Genomic DNA, 22344 nt, shown 5'->3' with positions numbered 1-22344 from the left:
TCCTTAGATAAAATCATTTGAAATTGTATTTCTGCTTTCTCTAGTGGATCTCCTCAGTGGCACATCTACTTGATTTTCTTGAGGTTGGTGAGTTTGTTCTTCAGTAGGGAGATGAACATCATTGCCTTCTTCTGAATATGTTGATGGAACAATGCCAATAATAAAGACCTGACTATTGCTTTCAACATCTGTATGAGTAGACTCACGTCTCTCTTCAAAGGCAATGCTTCTAACCTGATCACCTCCCCAAACTCAATATCCTCAAAAAAATGAGCATTTCCCGTTTCAAAGAAAGACTTACTAGATGGATTATAAAACTTATAACCTCTTAATGTTTGTTTGTTTTCCCTTTATACATTCAATGCAAACATTAAAGTTTACAAAATCAATGGACTCAAAAATTTCATTTGACATAAGCCTTTTTATTCTCTTTTTAGAGATATGTCTTAAGCGCCTATGCCAGAACATAACAAAATTCTCATTGGCTAATTTTCTTTTAGTATCACTTTCTACAACATACAGGATTTCATGATACGAAGTAACTGTCTCAAGCAAATAGAGGTTATCGCTACAAAAAAAAACTCAGTGGTAATCAAATTTGAGTGCAGAAACAACTTAAATTTACTTCCTCCAAATGAACAATAATAACCAAATTTGTCCAGTAAAAAAATAAAAAATCAAATTCCATCAAAAAACGGTACTACATAAGTTTCTATCAAATTTAAATAACAGACAGTCTTTAACAATAACCGAAAATCTGTTATGACTTCAACTTTCACCTTCTTGCCATCGCGCACATAGATGAATCTTTTAGTATCATTTGGTGTTCGACAATTTAGGCAGCGTTGCATAGACACACTTATGTGAGTAGTAGTACCTGAATCTACCCACCAAGTGTTTCGGGGTATTGAAATTAAATTAACCTCAGAACAAACCAAAGTGAGAAGTATACCTTTCCTTTCACGCTATGCGTGAAACTTAGTACAATTATTCTTCATATGGCCTTTCACCCTTACAAAAGAAGCAGCCTAATTGGCTTTCCTTATGCTTCTTTTGTTTCTTAATAGATGACTGGTCAACTGCAAATTCCTTAATAGTTTTTCTTTTCTTACTTCTAAAATTTGAATCATTTAACTTATGAATAGTACTTAAATTTGCAAATATCATAGAAGGAGAACTCACTGTACAAAGAACAAATCAAAGCATGCTCACAATCAATACACATACAAAGATAAAACAATAAATATAAATGAATTGAAACACAATAGCCCAAAATCCATCACAAGGTACCGGTGCAACATTAATATCCAATCTTTGGATTGAAATAATAACTGCAAATGGTATTCTTGGTCAACAATGAATATAAATAATTAGCTCTGTCAAATAACAAGTCCATCTTTGGATTGACTCACTATTCACATAGAAACCTGAAAATTATCACATACTCATTGCTCTCTACGCTTAAACTTGACCAAGCAACATCCTCCTTTAGGTTGATCATTACCTGCATGGCTTAAGTATACTATCATCTAATGTTTGAAACAGGCAAATTCATATAACAGAGGTCACTTTCGCGATATAAAGTATAAATCTACTCATTTAGAACAACAGACATGACCAAAGATCAAATTCATAGTCCAAATATTCACCTATAGTACATTCATAATTTTAATAACATGCAAAACATGATACATATATTAAAACTCACATACAAATTTTGCCCTACATTCAATCCAAAACCAAAAGATTTAATGAAATGGGCCAAAAAAGAGTTTAAAATTTTATAAACCGGTACCAAAATTGTGTTTAAGTGGGTCAAGAACCATTGAATCGGCTTTAAAATGGCCTGTATCGTTCTTAAACCGCAACTAAGACTCGCACAAGGCCCTAAATAGGACTAAACCTGTTTAAAAATTGGACGAACCGGTCAAAAATAAACCGAATCGGCTCCAAAACCCACTGAACCGATTGAAAAATGTGCTAAAAGTCGGCTCCAAACTGAATGAACCGGTCTGAAAATCAATTGAACCGGTCTAAAAACAACTGAACTGGTCTAAAAACAACTGAACCGGTCTGAAAGGGGTCAGAATTGGTTTCAAAACTGAATGAAACGGTCTGAAAATGCTCAAATCAGTTCCAAAAAGTACAAACTGGTTCTGAATCGAGTTGAATCGGCCTGAAACCGAATGAACCGGTTCGAATCTCTTCAGGCTTAAAAGAAAAGGAACTGTTTTACAAACTTTAAACCGAGTGGATACGGGTCGGCTCCGAAATGATTGAACCGGATCTGAAAAACCATATTTTCAAAATTTAAATCTTATGGATATGGGTCGGGTCCAACATGACCCGACCCGGATCCAAAATAACCGAATGGATACGGGTCGGGTCGCGTCACCCGACTCGAACCCGAAATCCAAAATGTAAACTGAATGGATAGGGGTCGGTCTGACATGACCCGACCCCGATCCGAATTCTTAACTTAAGCTGGCGGTCGGCAAAAATTCTTTTTTTTTAATCCTTATGGATTCGGGTCGGGTCTGACATGACCCGACCCGGGTTCGACCCTCTTGCCACGCTCGACGGTTCGCAGGCAGCGAAACCGCCGCTCGCCCTGCCAAGCACCGAACGACAGGCGAACAGTGATAATGCCTCCGGCAGGACTCCAAATGCTTTGGGTGGACGCCGGCGGGTCGCACCCAAAAGAGAAAGAGAAAAAGAAAACGGGTGGGACAGAGGTGGGTGGGCGCCGGCCGTCGCCCGAACCAGCGGTCGCTGCCCGCCGTGATGCCATAACGGCCAGCCCCCCCCCTTCGCCAGCCGGTGCTCCTCCGTCGCCCCTCCCTGTCGTCCCCTTTTCCTTCTTCTTCGTCTTTCGTGGCTGCGACGAAAGTCTGATTGCTTCAGTCGCCCATGCCGGAGGCTCGACAACCGGTGGGTCACACCGTCCCTTCCGGCAACAATGACCTCGCCGGCCATGGCCCCTCCCTTTTCCCCTTTTTAGCCTGACGGCTTCCATTGCCCACATGGCTGCAATGGAAGCCCGACGGCTTCCACCGCCCACGCCCCTCTCCATCATTCGATGTTCAAAGTAGATCATCGGAGAGAACAGAACAAAAGGGGAAAACGAAAAGGAAAGAACGCACAAAAATTTCATCCAAAATTCAACGATTTAACAATAAACATAGGGCTCTGATACCAATTGACGAGAGATTTCCCTCATGCATACACAAAAACAATATGCCCTAAATAGGTTCATGTTCATGCTAAATCATTGAAACAAAATCTTAACTGAAACGGAAACGTACCTGAATCCATATCAACAAATGGACGATCGGATTGCAGTATCATCTTCTAGGGTCTTTGCGGCGCACGTGAGGTCTCTCTCAGATGGGGAAGAGGCAACCCTAGAAACCAACGTTTCTGGCAACCATTGCATGACCCCTGGGACCACTACCATTTTATATTAAGAGCAATTACGGATTCAACCCATCATAGATTCCATAATTGCAAACATGAATCTATACATTACAAAATTACCTCATACCATATAAAATGATGTAATATCCCAAAACACAATCACTTAAGTAGATATTTACATTAAGACAACCACAATGTTTGAAATTCCTCATAGACATATGCCGGCCCACCAAATGATCCTTACAGTGCCAAGAGAGAATGAGACTTACCTTTAGCACACAATAATAGGGGAGAGTGGCGAGGTGGTGCGTGCGTGGCAAGGTAGCACACGAGAGAAGGAGGTGGCCCCGCGTGATACTCGATCCACTCCCAACAAAGTCGGGCGACATGGCTCCTTGGATGGCTGACACATGGAGCTGATCGACGGATGGCTGGGTCCAGCTGGTGATATGGAAAGGACGTGCGAGGTGGAGCTAGATGCGAGCTTCCAAGTTGGCGGTTAGGCTTTCTAGCCCAAACCACAATCTTTTCCAAGGCCAACAATACCCTTGGCCAACACAATTTATATCTGATTCTTCTAATTCCAACCAGGGGTATTATGGGCAACTCATCGGACTTGCCGGAGCTTGGTCGGGAAAGTAGCAGCGGCCTAGCCGGAGCTTGGTCGGGTCATAGCTAGAACTTCCTCGTCTTAGCTCGGATTCGCTTCAGACTTGGCCAAAAGATGAGCACTCCTGCAAGTCCATTCACAATCCCTCCACAGACCATGATGTCCCAACATTCCTCAATTCAGGATCAACAGATTAGGGCACTGATTTAGGGAGAAAACGAGGGCAACAGAGAGCAAGAGAGAAAGGGGGAAAGATCACTGGCAGAGGAGTGGAGTGGCGACGGCGGAGAGGCGACGGTGAGAGCGGCCTCTGGTGCGACGGTGAGAAGGCGATTTCTGTTGGAGCGAGGCTGCGGGCGGAGGGAGGAAATGAGGGGGAAGAAACAAATAGGAGATGACCTTTTTCATCTAATCTCATCCTGTTGGCGTCATTTTCGTTGCCTACTTACTGAAAATGGAAATTAGTTTAGTTATGAAGTTTTCGTGACCTTCAATTGAACAAAAATTAATTAATCAGATACGCACACACCCCATAATAAATTTAAAATGACAAAAAAGTATTGCAACAAAAATTGGAAAAAAAACGATGACTAAATCCGACTTTATGATGTCATTCATGTGAAAAAACTAAGACTGTTTTACGAAATTGGATCTACACCGAAACAAACATCAAAAGTTTCAAAAGACATTAAAAATAATTTTTTGAAAAAAAGGCAAACATTCGTGTTGTTTTTTTCAAAATATTGTGATTCTTGCCCTTTTTTAAAGTTTATTTTTCCATCTTTTTGCAAAAATTGGCTATATATATATACACATGTCCTTCCGCCTGAGTGGAACGCTAATTGATTTCCATGGTGGGATTGAGGGCAACGGAACCCAGACCAAGTTATTCTCAGCCTTAGTCTTTGCAAACGCTTCGGTGGTGAATTACCTTTTTTTTTCATTATAAGGAAATTACTGCAGCAAATATGAGTGGCAGTCTTACTGTGGTTCTTCTGATGTGGCGGTTGGATGAACGGCCCCAACGTAGCATGAACAACAGTAGCATTGATATGGTCATAGATGTAAATATAGCCAACATAGTCATTCATATAGTCATTGATACAGCCCACGTATATTTTTGTTGTTGTCAATATATGTTTACGGTAGGTAATTCAAAATAGCTTCGTGAAAGTGGTCTTGTGATGTCACACGGGTAGGAGCATGGACACATTGAATTAGGATCACATCCATTTTGGAGGTTATAAGGGTCCAAATTATTTCCCAAATATCCTGAATACCATTCTCATACTCTTGGATTCCAATCTGTCTTCAGATTGCTTGAGGGAGGGTTATCTAAAATGCTTATGAAAGAAGTAGCCGGTTGCACTTCTTGCTTTTGGATTCACAATACAGCTTGGTTGGAGTCTGAGATGGCTTTAACCAGTGCCCTGTTTACCATGTAAAATCATTCACGGGTTCGTTTCTAGGCCAAGACTTGGACGAAAAGCTTGAAATGGATTAAAGTTATGCAATGCAATAGGCATCTGAAATTGTTCTGCGCTCATTTTCTTCGTGTGAATCTTTTCTTGCTTGCAACATAAACTAGTGGTTTCAAGCAGAAGTATCCGTTTTCCTTGTCAACGTAAGAACTAAGTTATCTGAACTACGGCTTAAAAGTATTCACCAATATCATTTTTTCTACTTTTCGTCAGTTTCCAGTATGACTAATTTTCATGCCTCGTGATAGCCTTTGCTCCAACTGGTAGTTAGTTTAACCTAAAAAACAACGCCAAAATAGTTCATCAAAAGTTATGACAAACACTCAAAAACATTAAATATTTTGGTCATTTTAGCTTCCGAATTTCAGATCTTATCATTCTGCATTTCCTGCTTTTAGTGTAGGCATTATAAACATCAAATGATATTTACTCGTAAAACCAAAGAGAACCATATCTCGCAGGATACTCAGACAGTATATATTCACAATTATCCTCTCAAAGAAGGGGAAAGAATACATGTCGGGGTTGGATTCACGATTCTTACCGCACTGGTGATATGGCTGATACTCTGCCGTCGGATTGATCCATAAATCAAGATAACTACGAGTTTTCTAGAGTTCATGAAAAAGTGAAGTATCGTTTGTTATGGGCTCCACTTGCTAAAGTGGATGCCGAAAATGATACGTCATAATAGTTGACGACACCTCCAAATTTGATCAGGAAATGAACTGAAGAAAAGAGCCAAGTGAAAAGAAAATCCTGGAATTGAAATTGGAATGAGCGGCCGATCGTTGGCGTTGTTTGAACAGACAACTTTTATTTGCTGTCTTAACATGGATTGTTGTTAATGTTTTAATATGAAGTAAAAGGAAAAAAAGAGGAGGAGTCTAAGTTTATTGGAATCCCAGTGATTGTCCCATTCGCTTACAAATAATCCAGGCAAGCTACTGCACAAGAAATATGACCATGCTTTAAATGGAACATAACGAGCATTTATACTCCTTATAGCATGACTCTTTTCCTTGTCTCCGCCGTGAGAAAAATGCATTATTTCTTGTCGTAATAAAATTTGTTGACCTTGGCTGCAGCTTAAGACATGTTGGATATAATTGATCAGTTGTTTATTAATACATATTGTATATGACAATCTTTCTCCTATCAGGTACCCTCCTTAAAGCACTTGGCTTCATTTTTATCAGGATCTTCTCCTCTCACAAGGTAAGGCAGTGACCGGTCTACCCAAAAGCAAATTATATATTATTGAATATACATATTGTATTCAGTTCTCGTCATTTTCTTCGCAACTGTTGGATCATGTTGACTCCCCATGTCACAACTCACACTGGAACCCCGAGAATGATGAGTAGATCTCTTGATTAAATGAGACATATACTAAGAGATCGTTCTATATGACCGGATGTGTTCTCTCAAGCATACTTACTCCACATTACCTTCAAAATTAAAGGCTTAATATATGTGCACAAGAGCACCATATCTTAAAGCCTTCAGGTTAGGGATGGAGATAATTCGGATATGGTTTTGAGGGTCAGACGGTTGTTTTCTTTTTTTCTTCTAGATAAGCTGATTGATATGCACCTGATTTTTAAGGTATGATTCTGAATACAAAACCGTTTGTATACCAAATTCAAGGTAGATGTTGCTGTTGATCTGACACTTTTAGGGGTCATGGTGCTGTTGATCTGACACTTTTAGGAGTCGTTTGATAAACAAAACACTTTGTGTGCGGTTTAGATTGATCGATGGACACCTAGTTCTAGCGTTTCATGAATTTGTTTGAGTTGACTCTTGAAATACTCACATAGTATTCTAATTACAGAACAACCCTTTAAGGTGTATTTCTCCAAGTAAAAGGCCAAATTATTGTCAATAAACACAAGCAGAACAAAACAGTTTTATGCATGTCATCATCTCCTTGTATAACAACCACGTCTGCTCAGTGTTTTCTCCCCTTTTCCTTTAAGAGCCTAGAAAGAATATGTAGGAGTGTTCGTGCTCAACTTAAAAGCCTATACATCCTAACTGAACATTTTAGATCCTTATCCATGAGCCATTCTTGTCCCCATATTGCAGCACTACTTTTTATTAGAAAAACTTCTTAGTTGGAATCAACATATTATTCTCCAACAGGCAGAACCCTAAAATGTAGAATATTTTCTTTTAAAGCCTATGTTGCTCCTTGGAATCACAGCATCAGAGTCATTCATCTGACATGCATCCCAAGAGGCATAAATCTCCTTATGTTGATCAAAAACTGTTATGATTTATGTCACAAGGACCCTACTAAAAGAACACGGGCCATTTCGAGGTAATGTTACATTTTGTATCACAGTTTTATGGTTAGGAGAATGTCGATTTTGTACATCTATTTATAAAAAAAATAGTAAAAAGAAATGACATAGGCTAGTATAAATCAGCTATTAGCTATTTATACATATAATGCTAGCCATCGAAATGCCTTTGGATTGTCAACATCTTATAACGATGTAATTTTCCCAAAATTGCAGAATATTTTGTAATTCTTCTTTAGTATCATCATTTTCCTAACAGGTAGAAATACAGCAAGAGCTTCCCCAAAACACATCAACGCACATACACAAATGGCCTTCTATAAAACGAGAGAGAAAAATGATGTAAACTCATCAAAAACTTTAACAGAGAGACAGCTATAATTTTTTGCTGAAATATAGTCTCAAAATTTTAACACCAGTCAAAATATATAATTTTTAAAAAAATTTAATATATGTTAAACTAAAATTTTCTTTTCGAAAATTCTCATAAGTTTGGCTACCTCAAGTGTTTCATCAATTTGCCATAATCTTTAAAAAACTTTAAAAGCTAAAAAGCTAAATTCACGACTAAACACTATGTTACAAAATTTTATGATGAGCAATGAAAAACTGTTTTCATTGCTCAAGACCCATAGGATCCAATTGTAGCTTATAAATAATAATTGTTTTTTTTTTTATCAACAAAGGATAGACAAACTAACCCTGCAGCATCACTTCATCAAATGATGAGATGACCAAAACAATTTGATATTTGTATTCAACTTTGCTCCCATCTAGCTGCAAACTGTTCTTATCAATTTGCCTCAATCTTGAAGGGCGTGTTTGCCTGCCTCTGAATTTCACGTTGAAATCCATAGAGATTTGGCAAACTTCAGGTCATGGATTTCAAATCCACTATAGACGTGAAATCTGTGGTTTTGAGATCCGCCCCTCCTCCTATCTGTAGCGTGGATCATACATCCCCTGCACAGATAAAAGAGAAAAAGAAGAACAGAAAGATGAGAAGAGGCCCGACCATAGCCATATAGAGAAAGAAACAAAACTTGGCCACCATAGCCAAAGACAGAAAACGAAAACAAAAAAAAAAAGAGAAACGGAAGAAAACCCTCCACCATCGGCTGAGGATTACACAAAAAAAGCCAAAACCCTCCACCATAGGCTGAGGGTTACACAAAAAAAACCAAAACCCTCCACCATCGGCTGAGGACTTGATACAGAGAGAGAGTGAGAGAGGGAGACTGACCGTGAGAATCTGCCATGGCCTTCTTCTTGAGTGGCAGAGAGGAGACCAAAAAAAAACCTCTACCATCGGCTGAGGGCTGAACAAAATAGACAAACCCTCGACCACCGGATGAGGGCTTGATGTAAAGAGAGAGAGAGAGAGTCACCGTGAGGAGAACCGCCATTGTCTTGTTCTAGGGTGGCACAGAAGGAGGGAAAAAAGAACGAAAACCATCACCGCCCGCGATGGTTGAGAGAAATAGTAAAACCGTGAGAAAAACGAACGAGATTTTTTAAAACCTAGGCTTTTAACAAGCGACGTTTTTTAAAACCTCAGTTCTTAAAATCCTTAGATCGAGCTATCAAACGCCACCTATATCGCCTCATCAAATGATCATTTGATGACAGAAGCAATTTGTTATTTGCATTCAGCTCCTCTCCACTTGCGGGATCATTTGATGGCAGAAGCAATTTGATATTTGCATTCAGCTCTTCTCCACTTGCGGCCAAAAGATTAAGATGCCCTTAAATTAGGCCTGGGCGTCCGGCCGGGCCGCCGCCGGGCCGGGTCTGGGCAGAGACATTTTGTTATCAGGCTCAACTTAAGTGAGCCCGGCCCGGCCCGAGTTCCTAACGGGTCGTTATGGCCCGACGGCCCGAGTTTTTCATTTTTGATTTTTTTCTCACTCGTTCCTCCCGCCGCCCCGCGCCCTTCCTCAATCCCCCCTGGCCTTCTTCATCTCATCTCCCCTCTCTCACAGGGCGCAGCCGATCTTGGCGAGCTGTTGTCTTCCCTAGCGGTGGTCGATCATCTTCCACTCGCTTTGAAACGGTGGAGGCAGGTAGGTATGCAATTCGAGATTCACACTTTCCCTCTCAAAGCATGTACCGTCTATGTAAAACGCCCATTTTTTTTTGTTGATCAACCATCGCTCATTTTCATTTTTCTTGTTGATCGAGCCCATTTTTCATTTGGTGTATCATTTCCTTCCTGCAGGTGATCTTTAAATCTTGATTTCAGACTCTTGGAAGCTACAATACATGCAGAGTTCATCAGGTACCATCTTCTTCCTGTGTCTTCGTTTGTTGCGTGTATCGCTTCCTACCTGTGCCTGTGCCTGTAACTTAGTGTGCGATCTTAGATTGGGGAAGGTTGGTTTGTGCTTGTCAATAAAAGCCACCATCTGATAGAATGCTATGCTGCCTGATGAGGCGGTGACCAGCCTGCTCGGGAGGGAAGGGAAATTGGGCAGCGTAGCTGCGTAAGTAAAATGTGTTGGTGGTAGAAGTCCAATCCGGCTAGAGATGGCTATCAGCACGAACACAAACCCGCCCGGCCCGACCCGGTCAGAGGCCCAGCAAAACGGGCCGGGCTGGGCCTTGGTATGGACCTGGCCCGGTACTCGGCCCGGCCTGACCGGTCAATATTATCCGGCCGAGCTTGGGCCTGGGTTTGGGCTCGACGGGCCGATCGACCGGCCCGGCCAGCCCGATACCTACCCTAGAATGAATAAAAAGGAAAAACACTTTAAAAAGTAAAAATTATTTTTTTAATAAATACAAAAATACCCTTCAACCAAAAAAAAAAAAAAAAACCATTCAATGAAATGAAAAAGACCCCTTGCTCTCGCCTCCGTCGCTCACTATCGAAATGACCACTATACTTAGTGCGTCTAGTAAACGAAAAACATGACAGGAAATATCATTTTAGACTGCAAAATTTTTTAATTTTTTTTCTATTACCAGATAAATTGAGATCATTATTTTAATGTTTGGATTATATATATATATATATATATATATATATATATATATATATATGTAATTATTGTATGAAGAAATCTTCTAGCTTTGATACAATCTGTTCAATGCATTGCATTAGACAGCCGTACTTGTGCGGAGGGTAGGATGGCAGGAGGATTTTCACCATTTCCAAATAAATATGCTTTTAAACATATTTTGTTAATTAATATTTATGTCTTTTTCTAAAGCCAGGTTTTGATGCATACTGGGTTGATTTTTGATGTTCCGTTTCTTCTTCTTATATGTCAAAATGACGGAACATTTTTTTGTCTAGATTAACGTCAAACTGTTTTTGACTATTCAATGACGCCATCACCAAATTGAGGGAGAGAGAGAGAACAAAGTGCACCCACGTTATCTGCCATATAATAAGGAACAACATTTTCGCTCATAGCACAAGTAGACAGAGAATAGCCTCTTTTCTGATCACGTGGGAGGCGGGACATATAAGGCCTCAGAGGAACTAGTGTATACATCATTCAACACGTTGAAATAAAGAGAAAGAAAGATCGAGCAAAGACACAAAGCTTAACGTGGTTCGGCCTGATCAGTGGCCTACATCCACACACAAAAACAACATAATGGCTGCTTCACACACTAATAACAACAAGTTCTTTTACAGGTGAGAGACACAAAGAACTTCACGCACCTCATCTTGGGAGAACTAACCAAAGGAAGGAGATGATAACTGTCAAAAAATAACTGCCAACATAAAAAATAAAAAACCAGAAAATGACACACGTCTTTATAAAAAATAACTGAACCTTTTCTTCAACACTCTCCCTCAAGTGGGGCGTAGAGATTATAACAGCCCCACTTGAATTTTAGCTCCTCAAGCCGTTTCTTATCCAAGCTTTTAGTTAATCTGTCAGCAAGCTAATCATTGCTTCTAGTATATGGAGTTATAATCACCTTTTGTTGAACTTGTTCACGCACATAATGACAGTCAATTTCTATGTGTTTAGTGCGCTCATGAAACATTGAATTAGCTGCAATGTGTATCGCCGCTTGATTGTCACAATGCATAGGAACTGGTTTTTCAACCTTGAATCTCATTTCAGAAATGAGAGATTTAACTCAAACAACTTCACACGTTGTAGTAGCCATCGCTCTATTCTCTCCTTCTGTACTGAATCGTGATATTGTATGTTGTTTTTTATTTTTCCATGTCACTAAATTTCCTCCAACAAAAACACAATATCCTGATGTGGATTTGCTATCTGTGCTGCCAGCCCAATCAGCATCTGTGAATCCTCTAATATCAATGTTTTCATTTTCCTTGTATCATAATCCTTGACCTGGAGAGCCTTTCAAATATCTCAAAATTCTATCAATAGCTTTCATATGTATATTCTGACTGACCTGACTAGTTGATATCTAGAAACATCTCCCAGAACTTCATCATCTTTCACATCAATTTTATGTAAGGTTCAATAGGTGTCAAGGCAGGTTAGCTCCAAGTTTTCCGGTTTCCTTGAGAAGATCAAGGGTATATTTTCTTTGAAACATAAACATACATTTCTTTGATTTAGATATTTCTATCCCAAGAAAATATCTCAACTTTCCCAAATCTTTTATTTCAAAAGTTTGGTGAAAGAATTGTTTGGTGGCAGAAATTTGGTCATGATCATTTCCTGTTACAATAATATCATCCACATAAACAAGAATTATCACTATTGTCTCTTCAGCCCTTTTGATAAATACTGAGTTGTCTGCAAGACTATGTTTGAATCCTCTGTCTTCTAAAGCAGTGCTTAGTTTTTTATGTCATGCACGAGGAGATTGTTTAAGACCATATATAGACTTTTTGAGTTTGCACACTAAGTTTAGTTTCCTTTTTTGTGGGTGCCCTGGAGGTAATTGCATATATACTTCCTCATTCAAATCACCTTGTAGAAATGCATTTTTCACATCTAACTGAAATAGTTCCCAATTGAGATTGCAAGCAATGGATAAAATAATTCTGACAGTGTTCATTTTAACAACGGGAGCAAATGTTTCATCATAGTCCAATCAATGAGTTTGAGTGTAACCTTTTGCTACAAGCCGAGCTTTGTGTCGCTCTATGGTACCATCACTACGATACTTGGTTTTAAAAATCCACCTACAGCCAATCACCTTCTTATCATTTGGCACTTGAACCAGTTCCCAAGTGTTATTTTTGTGAAGAGCATTTAGCTCTTCATTGATCGCTTCTACCCAAACACAATTTTCATAGCTTCTTGATAGTAATTTGGATCAACAATTTTAGATATATTGCTCAAGTATGCAACATGTTTGGATGATGCCCGATCATAACATAGATAATGATTAATTGGAAATGTTTGAGTAGAATAAGTAACATAGTCTTGCAAATACCTTGGAGGGTACGTGTCCCTTTGAGATCTTCTCACTGTAGTCTCTAGAATTGAATTTTGGATAGCTTCATTATCATTAAAAGCACCATCACCATCATCAGCATCACCTTCATCTGTTACCTCATTAAGGTCTGCTTGTGGTTGAGGTAAAACAATAAACACATCAAACTCTTTGTAGTTCTCCATTGTAGGTGTAATATTATGGTTTAATGACTCCCCCTTTCGCTCAATGGCCTTAAAGAATGGTTCCTGCTCATCAAAACAAATATCTCGTGAGATCAACACTTGGTGGGTTTCTAAATCGAAACACTGATATCCCTTTTTTTATGAAGAATACCCCAAGAAGACACATCACGTGGCTCTTTGACTTAACTTGTCATATCCTTTGCATTTGACAAAAACTACACACCCAAAAGTCCTTAAGTATGCAATTTTGATAGGTCGATTCATAAGAATTTTCATTGGAGATTTATTATTCAAATGTCTTAATGGAAGCCTGTTTATAATATAACATGCTGTCATAACTGCATCACTCCAAAATCTTTTTTGTACTGACATTTGGAATAGTAATGAGTGAGTTGTTTCTAACAGATGTCTATTTTTCCTCTCAGCCACCCCGTTTTGTTGGGGAGTATCTACACATATAAATTGATGAGTAATGCCATGTTTTTTCTCAAATTGATCAAATTCTTGATTTTTGTATTCAGTTCCATTGTCTGATCTCAAGATCTTCACACGAGCATTATACTGAGTTTCAATCATCCTAAAAAACTCACAAAACTTTGAAAAAACTTCATTTTTAGATTTCAGCAGGTACAACCATGTCATTTTAGAACAATCATCAATGAAAGTCACATAGTAACGATATCCACTATAAGAATTAACAGGTGCAAGACCCCAAACATCAGAATGCACTAACTCAAACAAAGTGTTAGTATGATTTTCTATTGTACCAAACGGTAATCTAGACATCTTGGCAAATTTGCAAATATCACACAAGTACGAATTAAAGACTAACTCAGGCATTAGAACTTTCATAGTTTGACTTGACACATGTCCAAGGCACTGATGCCATAAGTCTCCATTTGATTTACAACTTGTAACCAATGCACTACTTGTGTTGTCCAGCCAATAAACGTCGCGATGTAATTCTCCCTTACCAATCATCTTCTTCGTCGCAATGTCTTGAATAATCACATCAGTTGGAGAGAAAGTAACACAACAATTAAGTTCTCTTGTAAGTTTTGATATAGATAACAAATTAGAATTCAAATTTGGCATGTGCAGAATTTTTGAGCTAATAGACTGATTTAAAAATGACATTTCACCAATACCACTCACATGCATAGAAGACCCATTTGCTATAGTGACAGATTTATCAATATTATGAGTGGAATAGTTTCTGAGTAGATGTCCATCCATGGTCATGTGGTCACTCGCCTCGAAGTCCAAAACCCAAGTATTAGAAAACATACCTTTTGAGTTACACTGAGTAGAATTGCTTGCTGATGCAGCCATGGCTTCTTGCTTGATAGACATGTGTTTTAGTAATTCTGAAATCTTTTCTAAGAGAGCTGTAGCATCATTAGTCTCTTTAGATTTGGTAGCAACCATTTTTGAAGATGAAGTTTTTCTAGTTTTTTCAAATGGTGACTTCTTCGGTTCTGGTCTCCCATACAAATCCCAACATCGCTCATGCAACTGTCCCTCCTTTTTACAATAAGTGCAAACTCTCTTCATTTTTCCTTTCCATCGGTTAAATCCATTCTGTCTCTCAACAACCACAAAAGCAACTTTATCATCAGATTCTTCCCCCTTTGGCAGCGAGGGAATCATGACATGCTTCCTTGATTCATCACTCATTAATAAAGAACAAATGGTAGATAATGACGGCAGTGATGTATGCATAAAAATCTGTTGTCGTATTGGTTCATATTCTGTACCAAGACTGTTAAGCAATTGAAAGATTTTTTGCTGCTCACGTAAACGATCTCTGGTTTGCAGACTTTCAGTCATATCAACTAAGTAGTCTAACTCGTCCCACAACCCTTGAAGATCACCAAGATGTTCACTGAAACTGGTTTTCTGATCTTTCTTTATACTGTAAATGTTTTTTGACAAATGAAACATCCTAGCAATATTGTTTTTCTCACTATACAATTCTTTAGCCTTTTTCCAAATTTGTGCAGCAGTTTCAGCAAAGAAAAAACCTTGTTGAATTCTTAGTTCCATAGAATTCATCAACCAAGACATGACCATGTGATTGGTCATCTTTCACTCCTTGTAGAAGGAGCTATTCCCGGTTTTGGGAGGTCACCAGTAACATATTCAAGTTTTGATTTTCCACTCAAAAATAACATTGCTTATTTTGACCATGCAAGATAATTTATCCCATTGAGAAGCACCGAAGTGATTTTAATAGCAGGATTAGGTTGCTCTTGAACAACAATCTTTTCAATGATTCAAGTGTTACCTGTTTCAGCCATGACGCTCACGAAGATGAGAATAAGGAGATCAAGTCTGCTCAGGTGTCGTCCAGGACCAGCAGTCACTCGTTGAATTTTAAGAAATCACCTCCAACTCGAAAAAATCTAAAAAATTTGACAGGAACTCACTGACGGGGTGAGGAGTGGACGCCCCAAGTTTCAGCTCTAAATGAGCACCAGAGAGAAATCGCCTGAACTTCTAGCCTTCTGGTTGTTCCTCAGGTTTGCAGGAAGCTTCAGAAACCTGCCCGAATCCAACGCTCCCTTGTTTGGTCCTTGAATCGACCCCAAAGAGGCACGCGTGAGAGAGAAAGTCACATATGAACAGAACCGCAGGAAAATTTCCAGCGACAGATAGTCATTCAAAAATCTGTATCTCTGCAATTACTACTCCAAAAAATCTGAAATTTGGCAGGGAGAATCCTGAGATGCAGACGATTCTAACGAGCCTATGCTAGATGATTTCCGACACCTGAGCTGATAGTGTCGGCCGTCGGAATTCGGTGAAGTTTCTGATTTGGTGTGTTTGCTTGACTCCTTGACAAAAATACACAGGAAGCTCTTTGAACCTTAGGATCAAAACTTCAGGGGCAGCGGAAATGTTAAACGCTCTGATACCATGTTGAAATAAGAGAGAAAGAAAGATCGAGCAAAGGCACAAAGCTTAACGTGGTTCGGCTTGATCAGTGGCCTACATCCACACACAAAAACAGCATAATGGCTGCTTCACACACTAATAACAACAAGTTCTTTTACAGGTGAGAGACACAAAGAACTTCACGCACCTCATCTTGAGAGAACTGACCAAAGGAAGGAGATGATAACTGTCAAAAAATAACTGCCAACATAAAAAATAAAAAACCAGAAAATGGCAACACAACATTTTACCGATTTTGAACAGTTTCCACTATATATATATAAAGTCTTTGTAGAAAAAGGAGTATTTGATGTGCTGATATAACATTGTTGTGAGGTGGTACTCTTTGAAGCCTAATCAAGTACATTTACATAATAAAAAACAAAAAGGCATTTTCATGGGAGCGCTCTCTCTCTCTCTCTCTCTCTCTCTCTCTCTCTCTCTCTCTCTCTCTCTCTATATATATATATATATATATATAATATATATATATATATATAAAGTGTCTCCGTCCAATGCCGATGGTGCTGTAGCCAATCGACTAAGTGATGTGCAGAGTTTTTTGTTAGAGGATCCAGAGGGCCCCTGCCTCTCGCAGCATGTGGACGAGGGTGCCGTTGATGTGGTGGGCCATCACCCTCTCCGTGGGGCCCACTAGGCGACCACCGATGTAGACGGCGGGGACTGGGGGGTTCCGGCCATTGCCGCCGATGAGGGAAGCGAGGGCCCTCTCCATGTCCTTCCCCTTAGGCTCCTGGTCCAGCTCCACCACCATCGCGTTGACGCCCAGCTCCCTGAACAGTCGTTTCATGGCGTGGCACATGCAGCACGAGCTCTTGCTGAAGACCACCACCGCGCTCTGCTTCGCCAGCTTCTCCACCCTTTCCATTCTTACCAATCAATCAGCTCTCTCTCTCAAAATGCAAGTAGATGCTCCAAGAGGAAAGTTCTAAGAATCTGTAGGTATTCGAAAGTTTTTGAGCTCTCTCTCTCTTTCTTTCCCTGTGCTTCTCCCACTCTGCAACTCTGGTAGTTGGGAGGAGAGAAGTTAAAAAGAAATACTTGCTCGATAAAAGATTTAATAGTTCAATTGCCAGGAAAACTTTGGTGGTTGTTTTTCAAAAGCGTGAAGACAGAAAAGAACAGAGAAAAAGGTTAATGAAAGTTGTCAACACGAGAAACTTAAAGGAAGATCTTTGAGAGAGAAAGGGAGAGATTAATGGACTGATTTGAGAGGTTGGTGTGTGAGAAGATGATTGAAAATGTTGGAAACAGAAGAGATTGAGAGAAGGGAATGAATTGTACTTCAGGGAGAAGTGATTGAGCATGTGTTTGATGCATCAGACTCAAAAGGAGTCGAGATATTTATAGCCAAGTTCGTTGCCTTACATAGCATTCCCTTCTATATGCTTTTTCACATTAAAGAAAAGAAGTATTCTCCAGGATTGCTTTGAACTTATAAAAGATAAAAGAAACAAATTCTAGCAATCTTCGCTGATAGCTTGATGGTGACAGGATATAACTTGGCTGCCCCCTTTGCTTAATCAAAATGCGATTCGGAGGTCCCATTTTGTGGATTGAACATGGAATGAGCGTTGGAGAGCCGCACGTTGCTTACAAGGAAATGAAGCGCAACGTCATACGTCTATTACATATCGGAATTTAAGTTAGTCGGCTACTGGATGTTGTCAATGACAAAATATTTAAAAACCGCAGTTAAAAATACTTTGCATGCACCATAAATTGTAGCAACAGTTTATGGCACAGTGACAGTTTATGGTGTTTTTAGCAATAATTTAAATTACATTTGGTCAAATTTTTTTAAAAAAATTAACTATGCACCAAGATTTAGTAGCTACCATATTTCATTATATATATATATATATATATATATATATATATATATATATATGTTAGTCAGTTTATATATAAAGTTTTTGCAAGAGTTTAAGAATCAATCGTCTCACACAATGCATTGACTTACTGTAAAACTTTAATGCTTCCTTCTGGACGATTCTAATTAAATATGACCAGATATTACGTTGGTCACCCACTTTATTAAAATGGTAGCGCTTCCATGTTAAAAAATTAATATATATTAGGTCGTTCTTGATTCCCATCTAAGATTTTCTTCTTAATTACTTTCCATTGGAACATTGAACATGCATCTTTGTTAAGTTCGAAGAGAGTGACACAGAGAGAGAGAGAGATTTTCATGCTTTCTTGTCTTGTCTCATCTTTTTCAGAAACTGTGAAGACATTTTGCTGTCAAAAATTAAAGAAGAGGAAGGGGACCGATGTGCAGAAGACAATGGGAATCAAATTGAAGGTTGGTGCCCAATATAAATAAACATTTGAAAAGTCGATCTTGTTTCCTCTTAAATAAATTAAAAATGAAGGCAGTTGATACTCAGCATAATTTCATCCCATAGCCAATTTCCTATCATTTAATTTCCATGTAGGAGATTTTCAAACAAAAAAGGAAGATCATGGAACCATCACTGAACTAGCATGTTTATTCAGTGACTGGATCATGATAAGGTTGCACAATATGCAACTCTATCTTCTCTCTCTCTCTTTCGTTTTTCTTTTTTTTTCAATATCATGAGTTTAGAGTACTTGTGTATAACTCATAATTATGTACAAGTTGAAATTATGATTTTATAGTTCACAGATCCAAAATTAGATCTTAATCACCTCTTTAGCAAATGCAAGTGTATTGGATTTGAAACAGTGGCGGCAAGTTGGCAAGTTTGCAAAACATTGGCACCGTTGGAATACTTTCCCACCAATAAATTGGCTTGCTAACTCCTTGGTGAATGCTTCAAGGGTGTAGTATAGTTGATCGAGCAAGTGGGTAGAAGACATGTTGTCTGCTTGATTCTCATGAGTGCTATATTTTTGAGCCATAAAAAGTGATATTGTGACATTTTAACTGACAGGTGTATTCTATCATACCCAACAGAACCCAGAAGAAGGGGAGTCGGAAGTTTCCTTGCCGCGGCAGGTGCTGTGGCAATCTAAAATTCCTGTCGAGAATGCCACATTAGCGTCACTAATCCATCTCACTGAATCACATTTTCTGCCACGCTATTACATCTCTTCTTTGGCAAAAACTGAAGGTCACAAAATCATCATTGACCAACAATGGCGACACTCTTGCAACGGTAAACGAGCTTTAACCGACATATTTTTTTATGTTACCCATACACCTATATGTTGAATTAGGTCACTTCATGCCAAACATGGTTAAGAAGTTTGTTGTCCATGGCTGTCATCAAAGATGTGACAAATACTCTCGGCCGATTTGGAGGAAACAAGAGCGCTGTTCAACAAATCGAGCTAACTCAAGCCCAACTCGAACTCACTAAATAAACTTGACTCAAGCTCGACTCATTTATTAAACTAGTGAGTTCAAGTTAAGAAGTGAACTCGACGACACAAAGCTGAGCTGAGTTAGCGGGGTGGGCTTGATTAAGCTCAAATATATATATATATATATTAAATAAGTTTCTTTAAGTTATGAAAAAAGTTGGACAGCTCAAATGGGTATGCATGTAACTTGTAGGTGGGAGGCTAACCTTTTAATCCACAAGCCGCTTCTTCCTCTAAAAATTCTTTTTTTTTTTAATGAAATGTTCAGCTTAGCTCAAGCCAATCATCGGTTTGTGCTTAATCGAGCCGAGCTCATACTTTAGGGGCTCGAGCAGAGTAGAGTTTGAGTTTTTCTCAAGATAGTCGAGCCCAGTCTGAGCTGACTCACCTCGACTTGTGAATAGCTCTAACCGGAGCTGGTGCATTGTGCGCCAGTATGCTTAATCACCAAAATGTCTCCCGTTAATAGAAAAAAGAATTCAAAAAAGGAAACTGAAAAGACTTAAAAAGTTATTTCTTTCTAAATAATTTTCTTGCCCCAACTCCTACCCTGTTTTATATGTCTTACATGCACCAAGTAGCGCATGCAAGTCACTCTTGGAAGGAAACCCACCGCTCGTGTGAGAGCAAAAGTTTAGGGTGGCATTGATGCCTGTGTTAAAGTAAGGGACTGTATAATAGTTCGTATTTGGCAATAATAATAAGCATTTAAGACTACTCTAGCTTTGGCCGTGGATATGAAAGAGTGTGTTGATGAGCACGAATTAACAACTCCAATGATCAACAATAACCTGCAATAATGGTGAATCAAAACTACTAGCCAGCACAGGTAACTGCACAATGAGTCGAGCCAACTCGGGCTCGACTCGAACTCGCTTGAGTAAACTCGACTCGAACTCGCTCGAGTAAACGTTTTTTATACGAGTCGAGCTCAAGTTTAAAGATAAACTCGAGTATGTTAACAAGCGAAGTTCGAGTTGGTCAAACTCAACTCAACTAAACTGGACTCGGCTCAACTTTAATCTAAACTTTTTGTTTTGGGTTTTTAGTTTTCCCTCTCTTCACTCATGCAGCCACACTCTCTTTTACCCTTACTGTTATACCTTCTGTCATCATTACGCTTTCCATCAATCAATCAATCTCTTCATTTTTTCTCTCGTTTTTCTCTCTCCTTACCCACACTCTTCTTTCATTTTTCGTCCCATTTTCTCTCTCCTCACCCACCCTTAAACGAGTTTAAAGCTGACGAGTTTCAAACACATTCTCTCGAGTGGAGTTTGAGTTGAAGTTGTGGAGCTTGAGTCGAGCTCGAGCTCAACTCGGCATCTGTGCAGCCCTACATATGGATGTAAATATGTCCAATTTGGATCGAATATCCAACCAAAAACTTTTAAGAAAAATGGATATGAAAAAAGTTTAATAACTGATTAATAAATCGGATCAGATTCAAATTTAAGAAATGACGTCTGATTGGATTCAGATTTAGATTTAATTTAGTTTTGAATAAATATCCTACATCTAATACTCTTCCAGATCCACGTTTAAATCTGAATATTTGAATATAAAAAAATAAATGTCGCTAAGAGTATATCTGATTTGAATCCAATCCGTTGACATCTCTAACTAGTTACTTGGCAAAAGCTTGGATGCATGAACATAATGAACCAACATCTTTTCATTTTCATGAAAAGAAAGACAATGTTATAAGAACCACACTATTATATTCCCCGGAGACTATCCACTTGGACTTCCATCCTTTGAATAATCTGCCCTTGTTTCCCTTTTCCTATTTGATTCTTATTTGATATAAGCTCCAAGGCGTGTCCTTCTCCTTATATCTTGGGCCCACGGGAGCATAAAGATTTAGAGCACCTATACGTAAATTTTTAATCAATTGAAGGCCAAAAAGAAATTTCTATATACCCAAGACAATGGTTCGGCTCACATCACATATCTGTGTATTACGAAAACAGATATCAGACCCTCATATGCCATGCCCTACTTAATAGATATTATGTGGGCCATCAATTTAATTATATACCCACAATCACCATGTTATTTATAATAACCTTATTTTTTCTGCATTTAAATGAGAAATTTAGTACAACTATTATCATCAAAGAGTGCCATGTAGTTAACTAATTTTTTATATTTTAATTAACTCTAATAAACAAATAAATATATATATATATATATTAAAATAAATACAATTTCAACTAAGCTAGTGAATCGGCCGATTCTTATGGATAGATGTCAACTCGAAGAAAGATAAAAAGGAATCGGGGCGTCGCTGCATCGTGTCGTAGCATCACGCCAGATGGAATGGCGGAGCGCGTACGGACGTTGTACAATTGGGCGTCTGGGAAGTGGAAGGTCCCACGTCTGGATACGTTTCTTTCCAATCGGGACCATCTCATATTGGACAATAACGAGAGACCTCCTCATTTTTTGTTAAAAAATATTTTAACCTAAATATGAACATTCTAAGTATGATTGTACAATTTAACATAAAATATGCCTTAATTGAACTTGCTTTTATAAGAAATATTTAAAATTTTGATGTCATAACTTATAATAGCCATACTTTCTTTCGTTTCTACAAAAAATATTATAAATCTAAAAAAATGACTAACTAAGGTTTTTTTTCT

General features: G+C 38.7%; 1 protein-coding gene and 1 long non-coding RNA gene across 2 annotated transcripts; both read right to left on the bottom strand.

The window, feature by feature from the left end:
• Nucleotides 1-1276: 1276 nt before the first annotated feature.
• Nucleotides 1277-4383, bottom strand: LOC116254941 (uncharacterized). The gene is made up of 3 exons (XR_004172788.2): nucleotides 3687-4383; nucleotides 3306-3441; nucleotides 1277-1504 (listed from the first exon to the last, which is right to left on the bottom strand). It is a non-coding gene; the product is annotated as an uncharacterized LOC116254941 (long non-coding RNA).
• Nucleotides 4384-16625: 12242 nt separating this feature from the next.
• On the bottom strand, nucleotides 16626-17655 carry LOC116254790 (glutaredoxin-C1-like). Its single transcript, XM_031630364.2, has one exon. It carries the CDS (start codon nucleotides 17208-17210, stop codon nucleotides 16887-16889), a length of 324 nt encoding a protein of 107 aa, XP_031486224.1. The 5' UTR covers nucleotides 17211-17655; the 3' UTR covers nucleotides 16626-16886.
• Between the last annotated feature and the right edge of the window lie 4689 nt (nucleotides 17656-22344).

This window comes from Nymphaea colorata, chromosome 5, assembly GCF_008831285.2.
Source record: "Nymphaea colorata isolate Beijing-Zhang1983 chromosome 5, ASM883128v2, whole genome shotgun sequence".
Lineage (NCBI taxonomy): Eukaryota > Viridiplantae > Streptophyta > Magnoliopsida > Nymphaeales > Nymphaeaceae > Nymphaea > Nymphaea colorata.
This window is presented reverse-complemented; position numbering and strand designations above follow the sequence as displayed.

What these genes read in the sequence shown, in the direction of transcription:
- LOC116254790 (XM_031630364.2), bottom strand. Translation starts at nt 17,210, where the DNA reads ATGGAAAGGGTGGAGAAGCTGGCGAAGCAGAGCGCGGTGGTGGTCTTC.